This window comes from Aedes albopictus, chromosome 2 (genome assembly GCF_035046485.1).
Source record: "Aedes albopictus strain Foshan chromosome 2, AalbF5, whole genome shotgun sequence".
Taxonomy (NCBI): domain Eukaryota; kingdom Metazoa; phylum Arthropoda; class Insecta; order Diptera; family Culicidae; genus Aedes; species Aedes albopictus.
In genome coordinates this window covers 503872726-503895011 of record NC_085137.1, presented here as the reverse complement: position 1 = coordinate 503895011, position 22286 = coordinate 503872726, and the positions used below count along the sequence as shown (strand labels likewise).

Here is a 22286-nt window from a genome sequence, read left to right as displayed (position 1 = left end):
CTTGAAGGAACTCTTAAAGGAGTCCTCTGGAAAATTGCTAAAGTGATTATGTAGGGTAGCCCCAAATAATTCGTTTGTGGACATTTTTAAGAAACTTTTTATGGAATTCTTAGGATACATATTATGCAGAAATTCCTTCAGAAACGCTTGGAGGAGTTCCCGAAGCAACCGCTATAGCAACTTTCTAAGGAAATCTTGGAGGAATTTGCATAGAAGTCCTTGAAATTATTCCTAGATAAATCGTCCAAGAAAGAGTTTTTGGAGTTCCTTACTTGGAACGTTTTTGGAAGTTTCGTGAAACAGGTGTTATCGATAAAGAAACATTTGAAGGTGTTAGTAGAAAAATTCCTTATGGAAACCTTGGCAGAATACCTAAACAAAGGATTCATTGAAAGAATCCCAGTTAAATATCTTGTAAGAATTTCTGTGAGTGTTATTCAAGGAATTTTGACACCTTTTTATATGAATTTCTGAAGTATTTCATCGGACATTTCTTTTTGATCTTTTTCATTAATTTTTCATTGAAAATTTCTGCTGCAATTCTTCGTTTTTTTTTCTAAGAAATTTTCTCGGCAATGCTTCAGCAATGGCATTGCGAACTACTTCAGATTTTTATTTCTACGGAAATTTCGTCTGCAACTATTTGCTGGTTTTCTTTTTTTGATAATTTGTTTGAAACATCCTCTGATAATTTCTTTGGGAATAACTTCAACACACTTCTGGAAACTTCTTTGCCAATTCCTACAGGGATTGATTGGTTAATTCATTTGGCATATGCTTTGGAAATTCATTAGGCGAATTTTCTGTTTTTCGGTAAATTCTTTGGAAATAATTTAGAAATGTTTATTGGAAATGATCCGAAAATTTCTATAAGATTATTTATGGGATTCAATTTTGGAAATTTCTCGGCAATAATATCCGAAATTGATTTAGGTTATTATTTTTGGAAATATCTACAACATTACTTTTAAAAATCATTTGGGCAATTGCTTTGGAAATTTATAAGGCAACTCCTACGGGATTTCAGCAATTTCATTGCAAGTTTCACCGGCAGTCCCTTTACTAATAAACCTGACAATTACTTTTGTGATTCTTCCAATAGTTCCTTTAGAAATTCATTCTACATGTCGAATGAAAGTTCGTTCGTAAATTTAAGTGAAAACTTTTTGAAAACTTCTCCGGTAGTTCCTCACAAAATTCCTTTGGTAATTCCTCTGGAAGTTTCTTTTGATAATTCCTTACGGAATTCCGTCTGTTCTTACTTTTGAAGTTCTATGAGATACACTCGTGCGATTCAAGAATTTACAACGGAACGGTCGAAGAAAATCTCAGATTTCTAAAAAAAATAAGGCAGAAAAGTTCACAAACAATTAAAAAAAAAACACACACACACACACACACACACACACACACACACACACACACACACACACACACACACACACACACACACACACACACACACACACACACACACACACACACACACACACACACACACACACACACACACACACACACACACACACACACACACGCGCGCGCGCGCAAAGCACTTACTATAAATGTTTTAAGAAATTTCAACTGAATTTCTTGGAGGAATTTCTATTTGAATTTCTAAAGGAGGAATTCCTGAATCCTTGAATGGCTTATTTGAGGAATTGTTTAAGAATTTCTAGCAAAAACACTCAAAGCGTCCAGGAGGAATTTCTATTAAATTTCTTGAAGGAACTTGTGTAAGAATCTTCGAAAACATCGTGCATGAAACATGATAAAAAAAGCCTTGCATGAAAGAATTTCCGAACGATTTCTTGTACAAAATTATTTGTTAAATACCTGGAAAACAGGTTAAGAATGAATGAATGAAATCAATTTAGGAGATTTAAAGTGAATATTTCAATAAATTATGAACGAATCGTTGGAGAAATTGCAAGAGAATAAATTGGATGAACTACTTAAGAAACATTTGGAAAAAGTCCTGAAGAAAGTTTGGGAGGATTTTCAAAATGCCTCTGAAGGAATTTTGCATAAAACCTTCCTAAAGCGATCCCTGGAGAAATCCTATAAGTAATCCTTGGTAGAATCCTTGGTGAAATTATTAAATAAATTAAACAAGGAACGCTTTATCCGAATCATGGAACCTTTGCAAGAGTTTTTAACAAGATCCTTGAAGAAATTCTGAAAATTCTTTTGATAATTTTTAAGAGATTTTCTTTAAGAAATATTTAAGAAATCCTTGGAATTCTTGAAGCGATTCCTGGAAAACTCCCAATGAATATCCTCTGAGAAATCTTAGCCTTGCATAAATCACTTAAAGGATGCTTCTATGCTCTTCCTGAAAAAAGTGGCAAAACAGTCTTCGGAGGAATCCTTGGAGAAACTCGGAAGGAATTGTTTGATTCGACTCCTTTAACATTTAAGCATATACGCTCCAAAGGAATGAAGCACTTCTCATTTTGTTTCTTATTTTCGTATTTTTGTTAGAAATTACGTAATCAATCGGTGCCATAATCGCTTTGTTTTCGAATAGGATGAGTTTCGGATTGTAAGATTACTTGGGGCATGTTAGTTGACCCTACCAGGAATTCTCAGAGATTATTTTCAACGATTTTTTGGAGGAATTTCTAGGAATCATTAATACATCCTGGTGTAATTCTTGACTGAGATGCTCAATGGAACCTTAGAATGATTTTTCAAAAGGTTTCTCGAAAAAAAATTTGAAAAAGTCTTATCAAAAATTGCAATAGAAGTTTTTAGAAAAGTTTCCAAAAGACTGCTAGCAAAAATTCCAGAAGGAATCCTTGGCACAACTTCTAGTGTTGATGTTGGAGGAATTCCAGAAGGATTGTTAGAAAGAATTCCTACAAAACTCCTACAGAAGGTCCTCTGTGAATTTTCTTAACTTCTGTGGAAAAATTATCAAAGGAATATTGGGGGGATCTCCTGAAAAAAAAATAAATAAAAAAATAACCATTCTAGAATGGTTCCGGGTCATTTGGCCGAACGCCATTTGACCGAATGCCGTTTGGCCGAACGCCATTTGGCCGAAAGGGTCATTTGGCCGAATGCCGTTTGGCCGAAAATATATTATGAACTTAAGTGACCATGTCACTATTCCTCGCATCAGTATAACTCGAAAGAACAGCCTATGATTCAAAGAAGGAAAAATCTTTGATAAAATATTGACAGACTCAACGCCAACTCTTCCCTGAATTAGACGTGTGCGCCGCCACACCACACCGCCGCCGCCGACACTTTTTGTCCCACGCCGACGCCGACCGAGGTCGCCAGTGCACGAACAATATTAAGTTTGTATAAAGTTGAGATAAAAAATCTCACGCTCACTATCAAAAGAGTTTGATTACTATAATTGATTTCTCAACTCTTAGAACACACATTCACATCTCTCCAGAAGTTTCTTCAGAGATTCTTCCAGAAGGATTCAGTGATGCCTCCTGGAGATCCACCTGGGATTCCTCAAGAAAAATCTTCAGGTATGCCTCCAGGATGATTTTTTTTTTCAGAAGATCTAGACAGGAGTACCTTCAAAAATTATTTCAGGAGAATTCAGGGATGCCTACTAGAGATATATCAGAAATTCATCCAGAAGATCCCTCAGGAATTCTCAAAGGAGGTCCTTCAGAGATTAGTCTGAAAGTCCCTCCATGAATTCCTTCAGAAGTTCCTTCAGGAATTCCAACAGGAGTTTCTCTAGGATCTAGTCCAGGAGTTTCCTCAGAGATTCCTCCAGGAGATCCATCAGAAATTCCTGGAATTTGTTCAAGAATCCCTCCTGAAATTCCCTCGGGGATTCCACTTGGAATTACTTCGGGATGCCTCAAGAAAAATTTGCAGAGATTCTTTCAGGAGTTCATCAAGGATTGCTCCAGAAGTTCCTTCGGTGATCTCTCCAGGAGCTAGCTCAGGGGTCTCCCTAATATCTCCAGGAGGATTCAGGAATGCCTCCAAGTGTTCATTAGGAATTCCTTCAGAAATTTCCTAAGCTTTTTCAACGGGAGTTCGTTCAGGTATCCTTCCAAACGTCCCTTTAAATATTCTTTCAGGAGGATTCATAAATGCTCCCTGAAGATCCATCAAGAATCCCGTGAGAAGTTTCTTCAGGAATTCCTGCAGGAGGTCTTTAGAAATCAGTCTAGGAGTTCCTGCAGGGATTCCTTCTAAAGTACCATTAGAAATTCCATCAGCAGTTCTTTCCAGGAGTTCCATCAGAGATTCCTCCAGGAGTTTCAGAGATTCTTGCAGATGTTTCTTCAGAGATTCCTGCTGAATTTCTTGGGATTCCTACGGAAGTTCCTTCAAAAATCATTACAGAAGTTCCTTCAGAGAATCTTTTACGAAGATCCAAGGAACTCAGGGATTACCCCAGAAGTTTATTCAGCGATTCCAATATAAGAGTTCCTTCCAAGATTTCTTCAGGATATCCTTGGAGGATTGCTCGAGAAGTTCCTTTAGGAATTCTTCCAGAAGTTCTTCCAGGGATCGCTCCTGGGGTTCTTTCAGATTGTAGATTGAGATTGAGATTTTTTCAGGAAGACTCACGGATGCTTTCAGAAGTTACATCATAGATTTCTCCAGGAGCTCATTCAGGAATTCCTACAGGAGTTCCTTCAGGGAATCTTGTGGGAGTTCCTTCAATAATTCCCTTAGGATTATAATCAGGCATATTTCCAGGATATTCTTGAGGGATCTTTCATGGAGTTTCTACAAGGATTCCTCAAGGATTTCTTTCTGGAATTCTTTAGAGAATACCTCCTGCAAATCGTTCCCCCTACCCGGAAAGATCCGCTGAAAATCCTTCGAGAATTTCGGAATCCCTTCGAGCATTTCCCTGAAATCCCTGCAGGGATTTCTCCTGTAATTTATTCGTGGATTCCTCCTAGACTTCCTTCAGGGGTTCCCCTGGACTTCCTTCGAGGATTCCTCCTGGCTTTTTCCTGAAATTCTATCGAGGAGAAATGGAAGAGAAATGGAGTTCCTCCGGAGATTCTTCCTAGATTTTCTTTTGGGGTTTCCTCCTAGACTTCCTTCGAGGGTTCCTCCTGAAATTCTTTTGGGGATTCCTTCTAACATTCCGTCAAATTTCTTTGGTGGTTCCTCTTAGAATTTTTTCGAAGATTCCACCTAGATTCCTCATGGAATTCCTCCAGGGATTTTTCCTGCACTTCATTTAGGGATGCCTCTTGGATTTCTTTCGGGGATTCCTCCGAGAATTCATTCTGGAATGTCTCCAGGAATTCCTTTGGGGATTCCTTTTGGAATTCCATCAGGTGTTCCTTCTAGACATCCTTCATGGATTCCTACTGAAATTCTTTCTCATGATATTCTAACGTGGATTTCTTCTGAAATTTCTTCGGGGTTTCCTCCTGGAGTTTCTTTGATTCCTGGATTTGCTTCAGGGATTCCTCATGGAATTCCTTCAGGAGTCCTTCTGGAACTTTTTTGGGATTTCCTTCTGGAATTGCTTTAGTGATTTCTCCTAGAATTCCTTCAGGGATTCCTACTGGAATTCCTTCGGAAATTTTTCCTGGACTTCCAATGGAAATTCCTTTTGAATATCCTTCGAGTATTCCGCTTGGAAATCCTTCGGAGATTCCTCCCAGAATTCCTTCAGGGTTTCCCCCTGGGATTCCTGCAGGGATTTCTCCTTTCATTTCTTCGGGGATTTCTCCAGGAATTGCTTCAGGAATTCTTCCAGAAACCCCGTCGGACATAGGCGCCAACTTAGGGGGGGCAAGCATGGTTTTGCCCCCCCAATATTTGACGATTTTTAATGATTTTTCGATTTTCCCATACAAAAAATCAGAAAAACCAGGCTTTGCCCCCCCAATAATTTGACCAAGTTGGCGCGTCTGCCGTCGGATATTCCTGCTGGATCTCCTTCAGGGATTTCTTCTGGACTTCCTTCAGGGATTCCTCCTGGAATTCCTTTAGAGATTCCTCCTGGAATTAATTAGAGGTTTCCTCCTTAAATTTCTTCGGGGATTCCTCCTGATATTCCGTCGGGGATTACTTCTGAAATTTCTACGGGAATTCCTATTCGATTTTTTTGTGTGGAGATTTCTCCTGGAATTCTTTCGGGGTTTCCTCTTGGAATTCCAGCGGGAACTCCTCCTAGAATTATTTCAGGGGTTTCTCATGGAATTCCTACGAGGATTCCTCCTGGATATTTTTCGAAATACTTTGAGGATTTCTTTTCGAACTGGGATTTCTTTGGGGATTTCTCCTGGACTTCCTTCATCAAATTCTCCTGGGATTTTTTTTTCGGGGATTCCTCTTGATATTCCGTCGTGGATTCCTCCTGGAATTCCTTCGGGGCTTCCTCCTGGAATTCCTTTGGTGAATTCTCTTGAATTTCTTTCCGTGATTCTTCCTTTCATTCTTTCAAAAAATCCGCATGGAATCACTCCTCCTGGAATTCATTCGGGATTTCCTTCTTGAATTTCTTCGGTGATTTCTCTTAGAATTCCTTAGGGAATTTCTCCTGGTATTCGAAGATTCTTCCTAGAATTCCTTCGAGAATTCCTTCTTAAATTTCTTTGGAGATTCCTCCACTCCCTATGGGGATTCGTCTTAGAATTCCTTCGGGGTTTCCTGTTTGAGGAATCCGCTTGTATTTCCTTCGGAGATTCCTCTTGGAATTCCTTCGGAGGTGACCTATGGGATTCCTACAGGGATTTCTCCTGTATTTTTTTTTTTGGATTATTTCTTAACTTCTTTCGCGGATTCCTCCCAAAATTCATTCGGGGATTCCTCCTGATATTTTTTGGGGATTACTCCTAGAATTCCGTCGGGATTTTATCATGGAATTCCTCTGGTGATTTCTCTTCATTTTTTTCGGAGATTCTTGCTGGAATTCCTTCGGGAGTCCTCCTAGAATTCCTGCAGGATTTCTCCCTGTAATTTCTTCGGTGATTCTTCCTAGAATTCTTTCGAGAATTTCTCCTGGAATTCTGTCGGGAATTTCTCTTGGAATTCCTTCGGGGATTCCTCCTAGAGTAATTTCGAGGATTCCTTTAAGAATTCATTCAGCGGTTTTTTTGCAGAGGTTCGTACTTTGAGGATTCCTCCTGAAATTCCTTCGAAGACTTCTCCTGATATTTTGTCGGGGATTCCTTCTGGATTTCCTTCAGGATTCAATCTTGAAATTCCTATGGTGATTCCTCCGCGAATTGCTTCGGAGATTCCTCCTAGAACTCTTTCGGGCATCCCTCACGGAGTTCCTCCGCTTAGAATTCCTCCGAGGATTCGTCTTAGAATTCCTCCGGGGATTCTTCCTAGAATTCCTTCGGAGTTTCCTGCTGGAATACTTTATGGGATACCTCCTGAAATTCCTTCAAGGATTCCTCATGGAATTCTTTCGGAAATTCCTCCTAGTATTCTCTCAGGGATTTCTGCTGGAAATCCTTCAGAGCTTCCTTCTCGATATTTTTCGTTGATTTCTCCTTGAAATCCTTTGGAGATTCCGTCTCGAAATTCTTTAGAAATTCCCGCTAGAATTCCGTCAGGGATTCCTCCTGGAATTCCTTTGGAAATTCCTGCTGTAATTCCCTTGGGATTCCTGCTTGAATTCATTTGGGGATTCCTCCTGGAATTTCTTTCGAAGATTCGTCCTGGATTTCCTTCTAAAATACCTCGAAAACTTCAATCAGGGATTTCTTCAGAATTTTCTTCAGATATCTCTAACAGAGATTCTTGAACCGCTAGAGATTCCTGCAGAAGTTTCTTCAGGGTTTCATATAGCAGTTCTGGCAGAGATTAGTCTAGAATTTTCTTCATGGATTTCTTCAGGAGTTTCTTTCAGGCTCCTCCTAGGATTCCTTCTTAGATTCCTCCCTGAAATTATTCGGGGTTTCTTTAGTGTAAATAGTGTGACTTTATTATCAAGTTTGATAGCTTCTGTAGATTCTAAGAAAACAAAACAAAAAACTGTAGCAAAATCAATATTTAATTGCCCTTCATTTGCAATGGAGTAATGCAATTCATTACACTAAGGATAGCGGTAATGTCTCAATATTCCATGATTTCTGACTTAATTTTCAATAGAATTTCCTGTTAAATTTCTTGAAAATCTTCAGGAAACAAGGGTAAATTTTTGATCGATTTCTCCACAAATTTCCTCTGAAATTTTCTCAAGGAATTGATCGATTTAAACAGGAGTTCACCGTGGATTCAGGCGCAGTATCATAAAGTCCGAGGCCATAATGTACCGCCCCCCCCCCTCATAAATCCGGCACTGTCCATTGTTCAAAATATTGGCTTTTGAATCAACCATACATATTTTTGGAGACAAAAGATTTCGATCGTAACGAGCTAGCGAGATGCTTCATTCGTTGTATAGCGAGAATTACTAATATATGCCAAAAACTTCGAGCCTTTTATCGAAAACTCAGTTTTCATGCAGTTTTGGTTACGTTTTGGTACATTTTAGTATACAATTTAAGTGAAAATAAAAAAAGAAAAAATTGCTTCGATTTTATGTAAAATTCGATTTTATAGACATTTTGAAAATTTAAATGTCCACTGTCTTGCCCCTTGTTACAAAGTCATCATTTTTGTTTCATGGCTCTGATAGTAGTTAAAGCGGGGTAGTGTTTGGTGTTAAGTGTAAGTAAAGTGTGGTTCGATAATCCAAAGGTCATTGGTTCAGCACTGCGGTGTCAAGAATTGTTTTTTTTTTTTTCGAACATTATGAAGTCGCATAAGATGCTATGTTACATCGCACAGTGGGAAAAAATAGGTATAAAACGCGAATAAATTCAATAACTCTGCTCGGAGTGGATGGATTCGAATGAATCTTTGACACAAACTGCAAAAATCTCTACAGTTTCAGATAAGGAGGGTGTCATTCACCGCACGATGCTGGAAACCAGTGAATTTAGCTCGTTTTACCCCACTCTCTCTATCATACACCTTTTTGAGAAAATCCTCATCTATTCGCGACTGGCGCGCAAAATAAATGACTTATTTAGCTCGTATTTGTGTAAAAACTTCCATAGTATCGGCAATTTAACATAGGGTTGGTCCTGCTCTTATCGATTGATACATGTAAAATTTCAAAGAAATAGGGGATATCGGGGTTATTTGAAGATATTTCAATTTTTGAAGCCGTGCGGTGAGCCAAATCAGCTCCATTCGATACTACGGAAATTTTTATACAAACACGACTTAAATAAACCATTTATTTTGCACTTCAGGAATTTTCGAAAAAGGTGAAAAAGAGAGGGAGTGGGGTAAAACGAGCTAAATACATTGACTTACAGCATCATGCGGCGAATGACACGTTCCTTATCTGAAACTATAGAGAATTTTACAGTTTGTATCAAAAATTCATTCAAATCCATTCACTCCGAGCAGAGATATTGAATTTATTCGCGTTTTATACCTATTTTTTTCCCATTGTGCATCGCAATAGTGCACACCGTAAATCGCATAAGATATCGCTTCAAGTCATATAGCGTTATTATTGTCCCGCCAATGCACGTATATCGCCTCCAGTTTTGTACGCATAAGGTAATTTTGCTGCATCTTATGCGATGTAACCTTACCACATAAAAGTACGTATAACACGGTCATAAACTTCATTATACAGGGTGTTAGGTTCCTGAGTGCAAACTTTTTAAAGGGTGATAGAGGACCATAAATGGTGAAAAAAAATTGTTCTACGCATATGGTCAAATCTCAACCGTTAAGTAGTTATTGAACTGCCCATGATTTTGACTCTTATTGCCTCAACTGGCTATAACTTTAGAATGGTCAAACTTATCGCAGTTTTTTTACCCTAATTCGAAAGATTATTGAATTTTCTATCAAATGGCATCTTTGAACCGATTGGTTTAGTTAAATAACTAAGTTTTCTAGAGCAAATAGCTTAAAAGTTGTGTGTTTTAATTTGTTTTTGTCAATTATCTTTGAAAAATGCGTAATAATTTAAAATTCTTTCTTTGGCAAAGTTATGGCCCCTGTTCCACTCTACAATTCGTTCTTTGACATAAAACTTCTATCTCTTATCGTTTTCTTGCAATTTCGATTTAAACGTCGCATTTCGGATCATTAATTTGCAATCGTCATGGTAAGCACTTTTTTGCGCACTGTGCCGCACATTCAAATCAAAATTGCAAGAAAACGATAAGAGTTAGAAGTTTGGCGTCAAATAACGAATTGTAGAGTGAAACAGATGTCACAACTTTGTCAAAGAAAGAATTTTAATTTATTACGCAATTTTCAAAGATAATTAACATAAACAAATTGAAACACGCTATTTTTCGCTATTTTGCTCTACAAAACTTAGTTATTTAAAAAAAAACCAATCGATTAAAAGATGTCATTTGATAGAAAATTCAATAATCTTTCGAATTAGGGTAAAATAAATTGCGATAAGTTTGACCATTTTAAAGTTATAGCCAGTTAAGGCAATAAGAGTCAAAATCATGGGGAGTTCAATAACTACGTAACGGTTGAGATTTGACCATATGCGTAGAACAATTTTTTCACCATTTATGGTCCTCTATCACCCTTTAAAAAGTTTGCACTCATGAACCTAACACCCTGTATGTACGTGAAAATTGGTTGCGACATTCAGGGTGCTCCAACCTGTCCTGGAGTTTTGTTCATGACATCTACAGGTGCTACAGACGTAATTTTCGCTGTTAACTGGAACATTACATAACCGGCTATAATCTATGATCCCCTTACTTGGAAATGTATGAACTATTCCCACATTATTTTGGAATAATCGATGTTTTACGGGGCCATCCTAATTGCAAGACGCCAAGCTAGAAGAATTAAATCACAATCTCTATGTATCATCTCAAAAGTCTAAATATTGTTTTCTCTTAACTTCGAGGGGGGTTGAATCGACTGTATTCTGTACAACTCGGACTTTAACGGCTACGCAGTCTTGACAAATCAAAACGAGTTGTCTAACCCGACGTTTCGACACTTTGGATGGTGTCTTCTTCAGGGGGGAAACGTATCTTTCCCCTGAAGAAGACACCATCCAAAGTGTCGAAACGTCGGGTTAGATAGCAACTCGTTTTGATTCACCAAGACTGCGTAGCCATTGAAATTCGAGTCTCTTAATTTCGTGATCCTGTCCAATGCGGATTGCAATCACCTGAACCAGCGTATCGGCCCGCAGGGAGCAATGCTCATCCGGTTCCAGAATGCGTAATTTCACGAAACAAATCATAGCGGCCTTCTCCACGCAGCTATGGGCCTCCTTGGAGCAGTAGGCCATCAGCTTGGACAGCAGATGGCCCTCCTCGACGAAGGGGTGCTGTTGCTTGAGATATTTGATGGCCTGGGCTCGGGCGGCCAGCATCGTCACCAGGATGCACTCCGAAGCAGATGTCTGCGAAAGTACGGCGGCGCTAAATAGGTTAGGATTCCACTTAGACACTCAAACCGCCCTCCAGAAGTGGCGCTCCAATTACCTGAATGACACCGCCTCCTTTGCTGCCCGGCTTCAGCGCCAGAAAGTGATCCGGCAGACCGATTGCTTTGCCTGGAACGAGAAAAATTAAAATTGTTTTAATAAATACATTTTCCTCCTCTTTCCATTTCGTTTCAGATCTAGGGACGCGTAGGAGGCGTTGCGTTCAAACTTTTCCTGAACTAAACCGGAACAGAACGGGTAAGTGACAGTTTGTTTTAATGCGATAATGCTGCGGTCAACTCAGTGTAATTGAATTAAAAAGTAATTTATGGCTGATGGGCAAAGTTGTACTTCGGCACGATGTACCGAGAATTTGAAAATATGGCCGCTAGAATTATGTCCAAATTAATAGAGCCTGTATCCGCAATAATCGGGACACAGAACTATGGCTGTAATTCTGTAATGGATCGGTAAAATGGGCCTAAAAAATGACTGATAACCAGTGGCGTAGCTAGGAATTTAGGGGCCCGGTGCGGAACCAGATTGGAACCATGGAAATTACAGATGTACATATTTTAGAATCAAGGGCGTAGCCAGCTTTTCGGCCAGGGGGGGGCGAGCACCCTTACACTGAAAACCACTTTGCAGTAACAAGGAGTTCAAATATTTCATCATTAAAAAATAAATAAAAGTGAAGTATGAAATATGGGTGATTAACAGGAATGGTTCAATGGAAGAATCATATATGATTATAATCCTGAGGAATTCCTCAAGATATTCCTTCAGAAATTTCTTAACAAATGCCATCATGAATTTGAATTTATCCAGTACAGTAGACGTTCGGTCGGTGCAAACGGTTTAACTGCAATGCTTTTTAACTGCAAGTCCGGTAAGTGCAACAATTTTGCAGTTATCGCACCGCCATCCGTCAAAATGGTGCGCCATGTTAGCCCAAATGAACAGTCGGATGAAGTTCGCGTTCATTTTACGTCAGTTGATGGTTTGTTGACACTGTCAGGCGTTGCAGTTATCGGATTTTCGTTCGCTAAGTGAAACGTAAACATGTTGCAGTTATCGAACGTCTACTGTAGTTTCTCCAATTGGGATTGGGATTCCAATTTCCACCGGAAATTCCTTGACAAATTCTTCAGAAATTTCTTGAGGAATTCCTTCATTTCTAAAGCTCCTTGAGAAATTCCATAAGACATTCCTTCGAGAGTTCTTCTACGATTTCCTATAGAAGATTCTTCGGGAATTCCTTGAGGAATTTCTTTGAAATAGATTTAGAATATTCCTTGAGGAACTCCTTCGGAGTTTTCGTGAGGAATTTTACCTTCAAAAATTCTTGGAGGAATTCATCCGGAAATTTCTGTGAGAATTCCTTCCCAAATTCCTGAAGCAATTCTTTCGAAAATATTGAAAGAATTCCACTAAAAGTCTCATTAGATATCCCTTCTGAAATTCCATAAGGAATTTCTTTAAAAATCTTTCAAATCTTCCTTGAAAAAATATTTCGGAAATTCCTGAAGAAATGCTTTTTGTGATTTTTTATTTCCTAGAGGAACTCATTCGGAAATTTTTGAAGAATTCCTTTAAAAATGCCTTGATAAGGAAAATTCGGAAATTGTTAAAGGAGTTCGTTTGGATTTTTTTTTTTTGACATATGTCTGAAATGTCTTATGGAATACCTTCGGAAATTTCGTGAGAAATTGTTTGATAAGTTCGTTGAGGATTTTTTTCGGTTTTTTTTTTATAAATCTTTACGAAATTCCTCAAGGAATTCCAGCGAAAGATCCTTGAGAAGTTTCGTCGGAAATTCCTCAAGAAATTCCTTCAAAAATGTATTGCGGAACTCCTACAAAAACTTGAGAAACTTCTTCAAACATTCCTTCAGAAACACGTTTGGGGATTATGTGAGAAAATCCTAAGGAAATTTTTTGAGGACAACCGTCAAAAATTTTTGGAGGAATTCATTCGGAAATTTTTGGAGGTATTTCAAGGCAAATCTATAAGAAATTTCTTTGGAAATTCCGGGAGGAATTTCTATGGAAATTCGTAGAGGAATTCCTTCGGAAATTCAGGAAAAAATCCTTTGAAAATTCCTGGAGGAATTCCCACGGAAATTCCTGCACAAATTCCTCCGGAAACTCATGGAGGAATTCTTCGCGAAAATCCTGGAGGAATTCCTTCGAAAATTCTTGGAGGAATTCCTTCGAGAATTCGTGGAGGATTTCCTTCGGGAATTCCTGGAGTAATTCCTCCGGAAATACATGGAGAAATTCCTTCGGAAATACATGGAGAAATTCCTTCCTGAAATTTCTGAAGCAATTCCTTCGGAAATTCATGGAGGAATTTCTTCAGAAAATCCTTGAGCGATTCCTTCGCAAAAGTCCTGGAGGAATTCCTTCTGAAATTTATGGAGGAACTGCTTCGGATATTCGTGAAGGAATTCCTTGAGAATTTTTTTCGAAAATTCCTGGTGGAATTCCTTCGGACATTCATGCAAGAATTCCTTCGGAAATTCCGGCAGGAAATCCTTTGAAAATTCCAGGTGAAATTCCTTTGAAAATCCCTGGAGGAATTCCACCGGAAATTAATGCAGGAATTCCCTCGGAAATTCCAGGAGGAATTCCTTCGGAAATTACAGGAGAAATTACTTCGGAAATTGCAGAAGGAATTTCTTTGAAAATTCCTGGAGGATCTCCTTCGGAAATTCCTGGAGGATTTCCTCCGGAAATTTCTGAAGAAATTCATCCGGAAATTCATGGAGGAATTTCTCAGGAAATTCCTAGAGGAATTCCTTTGAAAATTCGTGGAGGAATTTCTTCAGAAATTCGTGAATGAATTCTTTTGGAAAATTTCTGGAGCAATTCCTTCGGAAATTCATGGAGGAACTCCTTCTGAAAATGCTTTAGGATTTCCTTCGCAATATTCCTGGAGAAATTCCTTCGGAAATTCATGGAGGAATTCCTTCGGTATTTACTGGAGGAATTCCTCCGGAAATTCTTCGAGGAATTTCTTCGGAAAATTCTTTAGAAATTCCTTCGCAAAATTTCTGGAGGAATTCATTCGGAAATTCATGGAGGAATTCCTTCGGACATTCATGGAGGAATTCCTTCGGAAATTCCAGGAGGACATCCTTTAAAAATTCCAAGAGGAATTCCTTTGAAAATTCCTAGAAGATTTTTTTCGGAAATTCTTGGAGGAATTCCTTCGGAAATTCCTCGAGGAATTTCTTCGGAAATTCGTAGAGGAATTCCGTCGGAAAATTTCTGGAGGAATTCCTTCGAAAATTCATGGAGGGATTTCTTCGGACATTCATGAAGGTATTCCTGCGGAAATTCCAGGAGGAAATCCTTTGAAAATTCGAAGAGGAATTCCCTTGAAAATTCCAGGAAGAATTCCTTCGGAAATTTCTGGAGGAATTCCTCCGGAAATTCCTAGAGTAATTCCTCCAGAAATTTGTGGAGGAATTTTACCGAAATTTCTTGGAGGAATTTCTCCGGAAGTTCCTGGAGTATTTCCCTCGGAAATACATGGAGGAATTCATTCGGAAAATCCTGAAGGAATTCCTTCGCAAAATTCCTGGTGGAATTACATCGGAAATTTATGGAGAAATTCCTTTGAAAATTTCCAAAAGAATTTCTCCAGGAATTTCCGACATTTCTCCAGGAATTTCTCCTGGAATTTCTGAAGGAATTCTTCCTGGAATTAAAAAAAATCCTTCAGGAATTTCCAAAAGAGTTTCTCCAGGAATTTCCAATGGAATTCCTCCGGGAATTTTTTAAAGAAATTCCTCCGAAGGAATTCCTCCAGGAATTTCCGAAATAATTGCTCCACGAATTTCAGAAGGAATGCATCCAAGAGATTCCGGAGGGATTTCTCCAGGAATTTTCGAAGGAATACCTCCAGGAATTTCTGAAGGAATTCCTCCTGGAGTTTCCGAAAGAATACCTCCAGGAATTTCCGAAGGAATTCTTCCAGTAATTTCCAAAGAAATTATTCCAGCAATTTCCGAAGGAATTCCTCCTGGAATTTCCAAAGGAATTCGTCCAGTAATTTCCGAAGGAATTCCTCCAGGAATCATAAAAAGCATTCCTCTAAGAAGTTTAGAATGATTTTTTTTCCAGGAATGTCCTAAGGAATTCATCCAACGATTTTCTCAGGAATTTCTCTATGGATTTCTGAATGAATTCCTCCAGAAATTTCCGAAGGTATTCATCCAAGATTTTTCGAGGGAACTCTTCAAGGAATTTCCGAAGGAACTCCTCCAGAAATTCCCGAAGGAATTCCTTCAGGAATTTCCGAAAGAATTCCTTCAGAAATTTCCAAAGGAATTCTTCCAGGAATTAGCGAAGGGAATCCTCCAAGAATTTTGGAAGGAATTCCTTCTGGAATTTTTTAAGGAATTCCTCCAGGATTTTTTGAAGGAATTGCTTCAGGAATTTCCGAAGCAATTCCTCCCGGAATTTCCGAAAGAATTCCTCCAGGAATTCCTAAAGAAATTCCTTCTGGAAATTCCGAATGAATTCCTCCAGGAATCTCCAAAGGAATTCGTCCAGCGATTTCCGAAGGAATTCCTCCCGGAATTTTTGAAAGAATTCCTTTAGAAATTTCCGAAAGTATTCATTCAAGACTTTTCGAAGGACCACGCCAAGGAATTTTCGATGGAATTCCTCCAGTAATTTCCGAATGAAGTCCTTCAGGAATTTCCGATGGAATTTCTCCAGAAATTTCCGAAGGAATTCTTCCAGGATTTTGCGAAGGGGTTCCTCAAAGAATTTTGGAAGGAATTCCTCTAGGAATTCCTAATGGAATTCGTCCAGCAATTTCCGATGGAATTCCTTCAGGAATTTCCGAAAGAATTCCTCCAGGAATTCCTAAAGGAATTTCTCCTGCAATTTCCGGATGAATTCCTCCGGGATTCTCCAAAGGAATTCGTCCAGCAATATCCGAAAGAAATCCTACCGAAATTTCTGAAAGAATTCCTCCTGGATTTTTTTGAAGGAAATCCGAATGGAATTTCCGAAGGAATTCCTCCCGGAATTTCCGAAAGAATTCCTTCAGGATTTTCCGAAGGAATTCTGCTAGGAATTTCCGACGGTATTCCTCCAGGAATTAAAAAAAAATCTAAAAAGAATTTCCGAAAAAAATCCTCCAGGAATTTTTGAAGGAATTCCATCAGTAATTGCCGAAGAAATTATTGCAGGATTTTCCGAAGGAACTCTTCCTGGAATTTCCAATGAAATTCATGCAGCAATTTCCGAAGAAATTCTTCCCGGAATTTCCGAAAGAATTCCTCCTGGAATTCCAAAGGAATTCGTCCAGCAATTTCCGAAGGAATTACTCCCGAAATTTCTGAAAGAATTCCTCCAGGAATTTCCGAAGGAGTTCCTCCATGAATTTCCGAAGGAATTGCTCCAGGAATTCCGCTTGGAATTTCCGAATTCCTGCTAGAATTTCCAAAAAAAAAACAAAAAGTATTTCCGAAACAAATCCTGCACGACTTTCCGAAGGAATTCCTCCAGGACTTTCCGAAGGAATTCCTCCAGGAATTTTCAATGACATTCGTCCAGCAATTTCCGAAGGTATTCCTCCAGGAATTTCCATAAGCATTCCTCCAGAGAGTTTGGAATTATTTTGCCCAGGAGTTTCGTAAGGAATTCACCTAAGGATTTCCTCACGAATTTCTCTATGGATTTCTGAAAAAAAATCCTCCAGGAATCTCCGAAGGTATTCATCCAAGATTTTCCCAAGGAACTGCCTAAGGAATTTCCGAAGGAATTCCTTCAAAAATTTCCGATGGAATTCTTCCAGGAATTTGCGAAGATATTCCTCCAGGAATTTTGGATGGAATTCCTTCAGGAATTTCCAAAGTAATTCCTCTAGGTATTTCCGAAGGAATACCCCCAGGAATTTTCGAAGATATTTCTCCAAGAATTTCCGAAGGAATTCCTGAATACATTAAAAAAAATACGAGGATGCAGGAGAATTTTATTTTTATTAGTCAAAAACAGCTCTGATCATCTAAGTTTTTCGGTTAAGTTAGAATATAGTTGCTCAATCAGGGGGGGGCCACGGCCCCCCCCCCCCCCCTGCCCCCCTGGCTACGCCCTTGTTTAGAATGATAAATCTATACGTTTAACTCTCGAATGATCGCGCTGTTGTATTTTGTACGATACGTAAAAAGACTTCTGTACTCAGCGTTAGCGTGATCAACTGGCGGTCAACTGGCTGACGGAAGGTTGAACATTATTTTCTGTATTCTTTTACGAATTTCTTCGAGGATTTCTGCAAGGATAGGGGGATTAGGGGCATAATGGACACCCTAAGCAAATGAGTACGTTAGGCCTGTATAACAGAGTAAAACCTAACATATTATCAGTTGACTTACAACTTTAACTTGTTTCCTACGTCTTTCAATCATTTACAGCAGGTAGAATGTCTTTATTGTGAAGAAATGTAAACCGTGTGCTTTTAAGGGCTGGCAGGAAAGGTACGGGGCGAAATGGACACCTATCGGGGCATAATGGACACCACTGCATATTTTGTGCTAATTCTTTGGTTACATCGACCAGTTAAGTGATTTGCCTACAGAGATCAATACCACAGATATAATACTTCATCTTAGACGAGTTTACATAACATCAAAGTTAATTAAATAAACTTTATGCTAAAATAATCGGATTGATTTTTCCAAACTCTCTAAAACGCCTAACGGTATGCAATGCGCGTACATCCATTGGTAATTGCCAGTGTTCATTTCGCCCCGAATCGACTACAACATTAAAATTGCTATTTTAAGTAAATTGTGTTCAAAAATAAAATACTTCATTCATTGCTAAATCTTCGTATACATGTAGATAAGGTAACAATTCACTTGTTTTTATGTTGGACACACTCCAACACTCGTAATACCTTATTTGATGCTGCTTCGAAATTATAAGAATTTCACCATATGAAAAACATATTTCAATTTCAAAGATAATTTGGTTATTTTGGAGCAATATAAATGATACTTTAAAAAAAATAGAACCATGACTTGTTCCTTTACACTTATGCATTAAAAGTTTAACATAAAAGTCAACGGTTTCGGTAAAAACAGGGGTGTCCATTTCGCCCCGGGTGTCCATTATGCCCCTGATCCCCCTACATCCCGGAATTCCTTGAATGAGCGTAAGTTTTTTTTCTCAGAATTATGTCTTATCTTGAAGAATAATTTGTCTTCAAGAATCTTTTAAGTGGTTTATGCAAGGATGTCATTCAGTATATCTCTAAACACTCTTTCAGGAATTCTTACAGTGTTGTCATTTGTGCTCACTTCTAACAAAAATACAAAAATTAAAAACTTAACTAAAAATGCTTCATTCCTTTGTTTTATGCAGGATGACAATTGGTGCGTATATGCTTAAATAGTAAAGGAACAGATACGCTTCTCTTATCAAATCAAACAATTTCTTCAGTAGTATCTCCAATGATTCCTCCTGTGAATGTTTTGCCACTTGCTTCAGGAGTTTTAGAATGCCTAGAAGCATCCTTTAAGTGATTAATGCAAGGCTAAGATTCCATTCCATGAGAATACCATCGGGAATTCTTCAGAAATCTCTTCAAAAATTCCGACGAGAGTTTTTACAAGGATTGATTTCCTTAATGGTTTTTCAAAAAAAAATCTCTTGAGAATTGTCAAAAGATTGTTTCATAGTTTTTTGAAGAATCTTGTTAGACACTCCTGCAAAGGTTTCTTCAATTGGATAAATCATTCCTTGTTTAGTTTGTTTAATAATTTCTTCAAAGATTCTACCGAGAATTACTTTTGGGATTTTTCCAGGGATGAGTTTGGGAATTCTTTCAAGGTTTTATTTAAAATTCTAAAGGAACTCTTTTAAAGAGGCCTTTAGAAATTCATCCAAAACTTTCATCAGGATTTTTTTCCAAAGATTTCTTTATTAATTCATGCAATAAATTCTCTTGTGACTTCTCCTAAGATTCGTTCAAAATTTATTCAAGTTTTTAAGAATTTCCCAAATTGATTTCAGTAATTCATGCTTAAACTGATTTTTCCAGGTATTCTACAAATAATCTTGCACAAGAAATCTTTCGGGAAGGTTTCTTCCAGCGGTTGATAGGTCCCACGTTTTGTCTTATTTCCCCGGGGACAAGACGAGACGAACTACTTTCGACTATTTTCTCCTGGTTTATTGCGCATCACAGAGAGGCAGTGCTCCTGCTCTGTAGGTGGTACTTAATGTATTTATATAATTACTCCGGAAAGATTTTTTCCAAGATTCCTACATAAATTCCTCCAAGAAATTCTATAGGAACTCCTCCAGAGGATGCTTTAAGTGTTTATGCTAGAAATGCTTAAGGAATTCCTCCAATAAGCCCTTCAAGGATTCAGGAACTTCTCCTTTAGAAATTCAAATTAAAAAATAAAGGAGTTTTTTTTTTCAAAACTTATCACCGAACTCCGAGAAATTCTATTTTAAACATGTTTAGGAGTTGCTTTGAATTTGTTTAGGAAATTATTAATGAACTTCTCAGGTAATCACCTTATTTTTTTTTAATTTCTTAGGTAATTTTTTTTTTTAGATTTTCTTCAGCCGTTCCGTTGTAAATAATGGATTTGATTTTAAATTCACAAGAGTGTATCTCATAGAAATTCAAAAGTAATAACAGACAGAGGAACTCCGAAAGGAATTATCAAAAGGAATTTCCAGAGAAATTACCAAAAAAATTCTTCGAGCAATTGCTGGAGACGTTTTCAAAAAACCTCCACTATAATATTCGAATTGACTGAGGAGTTTTCATAGTACCTGTCGAATGAATTTCTAAAGGAGCTATTGAAAGAGTTACAAAAGTAATTGTCAGGTATATCAGCAAAGGGGCTACCGGTGAAATTTTCAATGAAATTGTTGAAACCTCGTAGGAGTTGCCTGATAAATTGCCAAAGTAATTGACCAAAGAATTTCGAAAGTAATGCTGTAGATATTTTCAAAAATATTAACTTAACCCTCTAATACCCAAATTTTTGATTTTGATCTAAATATCATTTTTCGTCATCTAAAATCGATTTAAACATGTTTTGGAAGATGATTCTTTTGAATTCTCGATTTCGTGAATTTCAGTTTTTGAATTTTCTAATTTTTATTTTTGAACATCCCCACACTTTTATATTTTTCCTGAAAGCCAATTTGGGGAACGGATTTTTTGAGATGAAAACATTTTGAGATTTTATGATTATTGTTGAAATATTATTATTTTGAATTTTTTTCACGGAAAATTTTATTTTCAGTGTAATTTTAAGGAAAATAATTTTAGAGTGTATTCGATTCCCTTAAACTGTTAAACAAGGATAGAATGATTTGGGAAAAATTTAAAATATGTTAATTGTAGCGATTCAATACAAAATAAACAATGACTTGTAAAAGGTGACTAAAACATCAATTTTTCAATGATTTTTAAAAAATGTAAATACGCTTTAAAATACACCAAAAACCATTTTGAGATATACAGAACAGTCCTAAATATCAGCCAAAAATATAAAAAAAATGATTTTCCACGAAACAAAAATTACAAAAATGCTCAAACTATACCCCGTCTAAAGGCGGGATTGGGTATTAGAGGGTTAAATCAATTCCGAGAAATTTCCAAAAAAGTTACCGAAAGTTTAAAAAAAATGTCAGAGAAAACCCCAAAAATAATGTTATTGCAATTTTCGGATCAAATCCAATAAAAATTGCTAAACGGATTTCCAAAGGAAAACCTCCGCAAAAGATAATTCTAAACACTTTGACACGAAATTCGCGGAATAAATTTCCGAAGTAAATGCCAAATGAATAAACCAATAAATTCCCATAGGAATTGGCAAAGAAGTTTTCAGAAGAGTGTTGAAATTATTCCCAAAGTCGTTACCAGAGGATTTTTCAAACGAATTGTAAAAAACAGCGAAAAGTTGCATACCAAATTTCTGAAGAAATTTCCGTTAGTAATAAAAATCTGAAGAATTTCGCAAAGCCATTGCTGAAGCATTGCAGAGAATTGATTAAGGAAGTTTTCTAAGGATTCCCAATTCCGATTTCCACGAACGATTCCGTTAATCTGAAGAATTCCTTGAAGGACTTCATGACATAATCCTTGAAGAACTTTATGAAGGAATCAGGGCCGGATCTAAGGGGGGGCCAGGGGGGCCCGGGCCCCGGGCCCCCACATTTTAGGGGCCCCCACAAGAATCTTTTTTGGTTGCTAGCATTAGCTTTATTTTTCATATTGCTCAAGTACTGTTCGAAAATAAGGAAAAACAGTTTTGGTCATCTCTCCGAGGGGCCTCCACATCCGCTCGGGCCCCGGGCCCCCACAATCCTTAATCCGGGCCTGGAAGGAATCCAAAGAGATATTGCTGAACGAATGCCTGTAGGGATTTCCAAAAAAAAATACGAAGGATTTCGTGAAAAGTTCCTGAAGAAATGCTTGGAGGAGTTCCTGAAGGAATCATTGTAAGTATTCCTAAATCAATGCTCAGAAGAATTTATTAACACTCCCACTGCCATGCCTCCCAAACAGTGGGAACGGTAATTTCAACTTGATATAACTCAGCCGTTTTTCATCCGATTTGCAAAATTTTTGAAGCAATGAATTTTCCCAGCCTTCTAGATGAATATAAAATTTTCAAATTATGGATTTGACCAAAGTTCTATTTTTGAGTACTCAAAAACTCAGAGCAAGTACCTTAAAAATGCTGTTTTTCTGGAGCCATTCCGAATGTAAATTAGTTTCCACGCATATTTTGATGCTGAATTGCCCATATTAATAAAGCAAAATTATTGCAAAGAAATATATGGAGATACTCATTATGTAAGACTATAAAATCTTCACAAAATTAAGTATAATACAG

At 37.8% G+C, this 22286-nt stretch overlaps 2 protein-coding genes across 7 annotated transcripts in view; one reads left to right on the top strand and one right to left on the bottom strand.

Moving 5' to 3' along the window:
• Nucleotides 1–22286, top strand: part of LOC109407819 (ribonuclease P protein subunit p25-like protein) — a 606744-nt gene that overhangs the window by 380540 nt on the left and 203918 nt on the right. For all 6 annotated transcript variants that reach the window (XM_062854474.1, XM_029870337.2, XM_062854475.1 and 3 more), the window contains one exon: nt 11591–11653. In XM_062854474.1, coding sequence (XP_062710458.1) covers nt 11591–11653 — 63 coding nt within the window. The remainder of the gene's footprint in view (nt 1–11590; nt 11654–22286) is intronic.
• The window catches only part of LOC109407816 (aromatic-L-amino-acid decarboxylase), a 155157-nt gene that overhangs the window by 52972 nt on the left and 79899 nt on the right, over nt 1–22286 (bottom strand). Inside the window, exons 3-4 of the mRNA XM_029870336.2 lie at nt 11454–11524; nt 11135–11371 (exon numbers count right to left, since the gene is read on the bottom strand). Of these exons, the coding sequence (XP_029726196.1) occupies nt 11135–11371; nt 11454–11524 (308 nt within the window). The remainder of the gene's footprint in view (nt 1–11134; nt 11372–11453; nt 11525–22286) is intronic.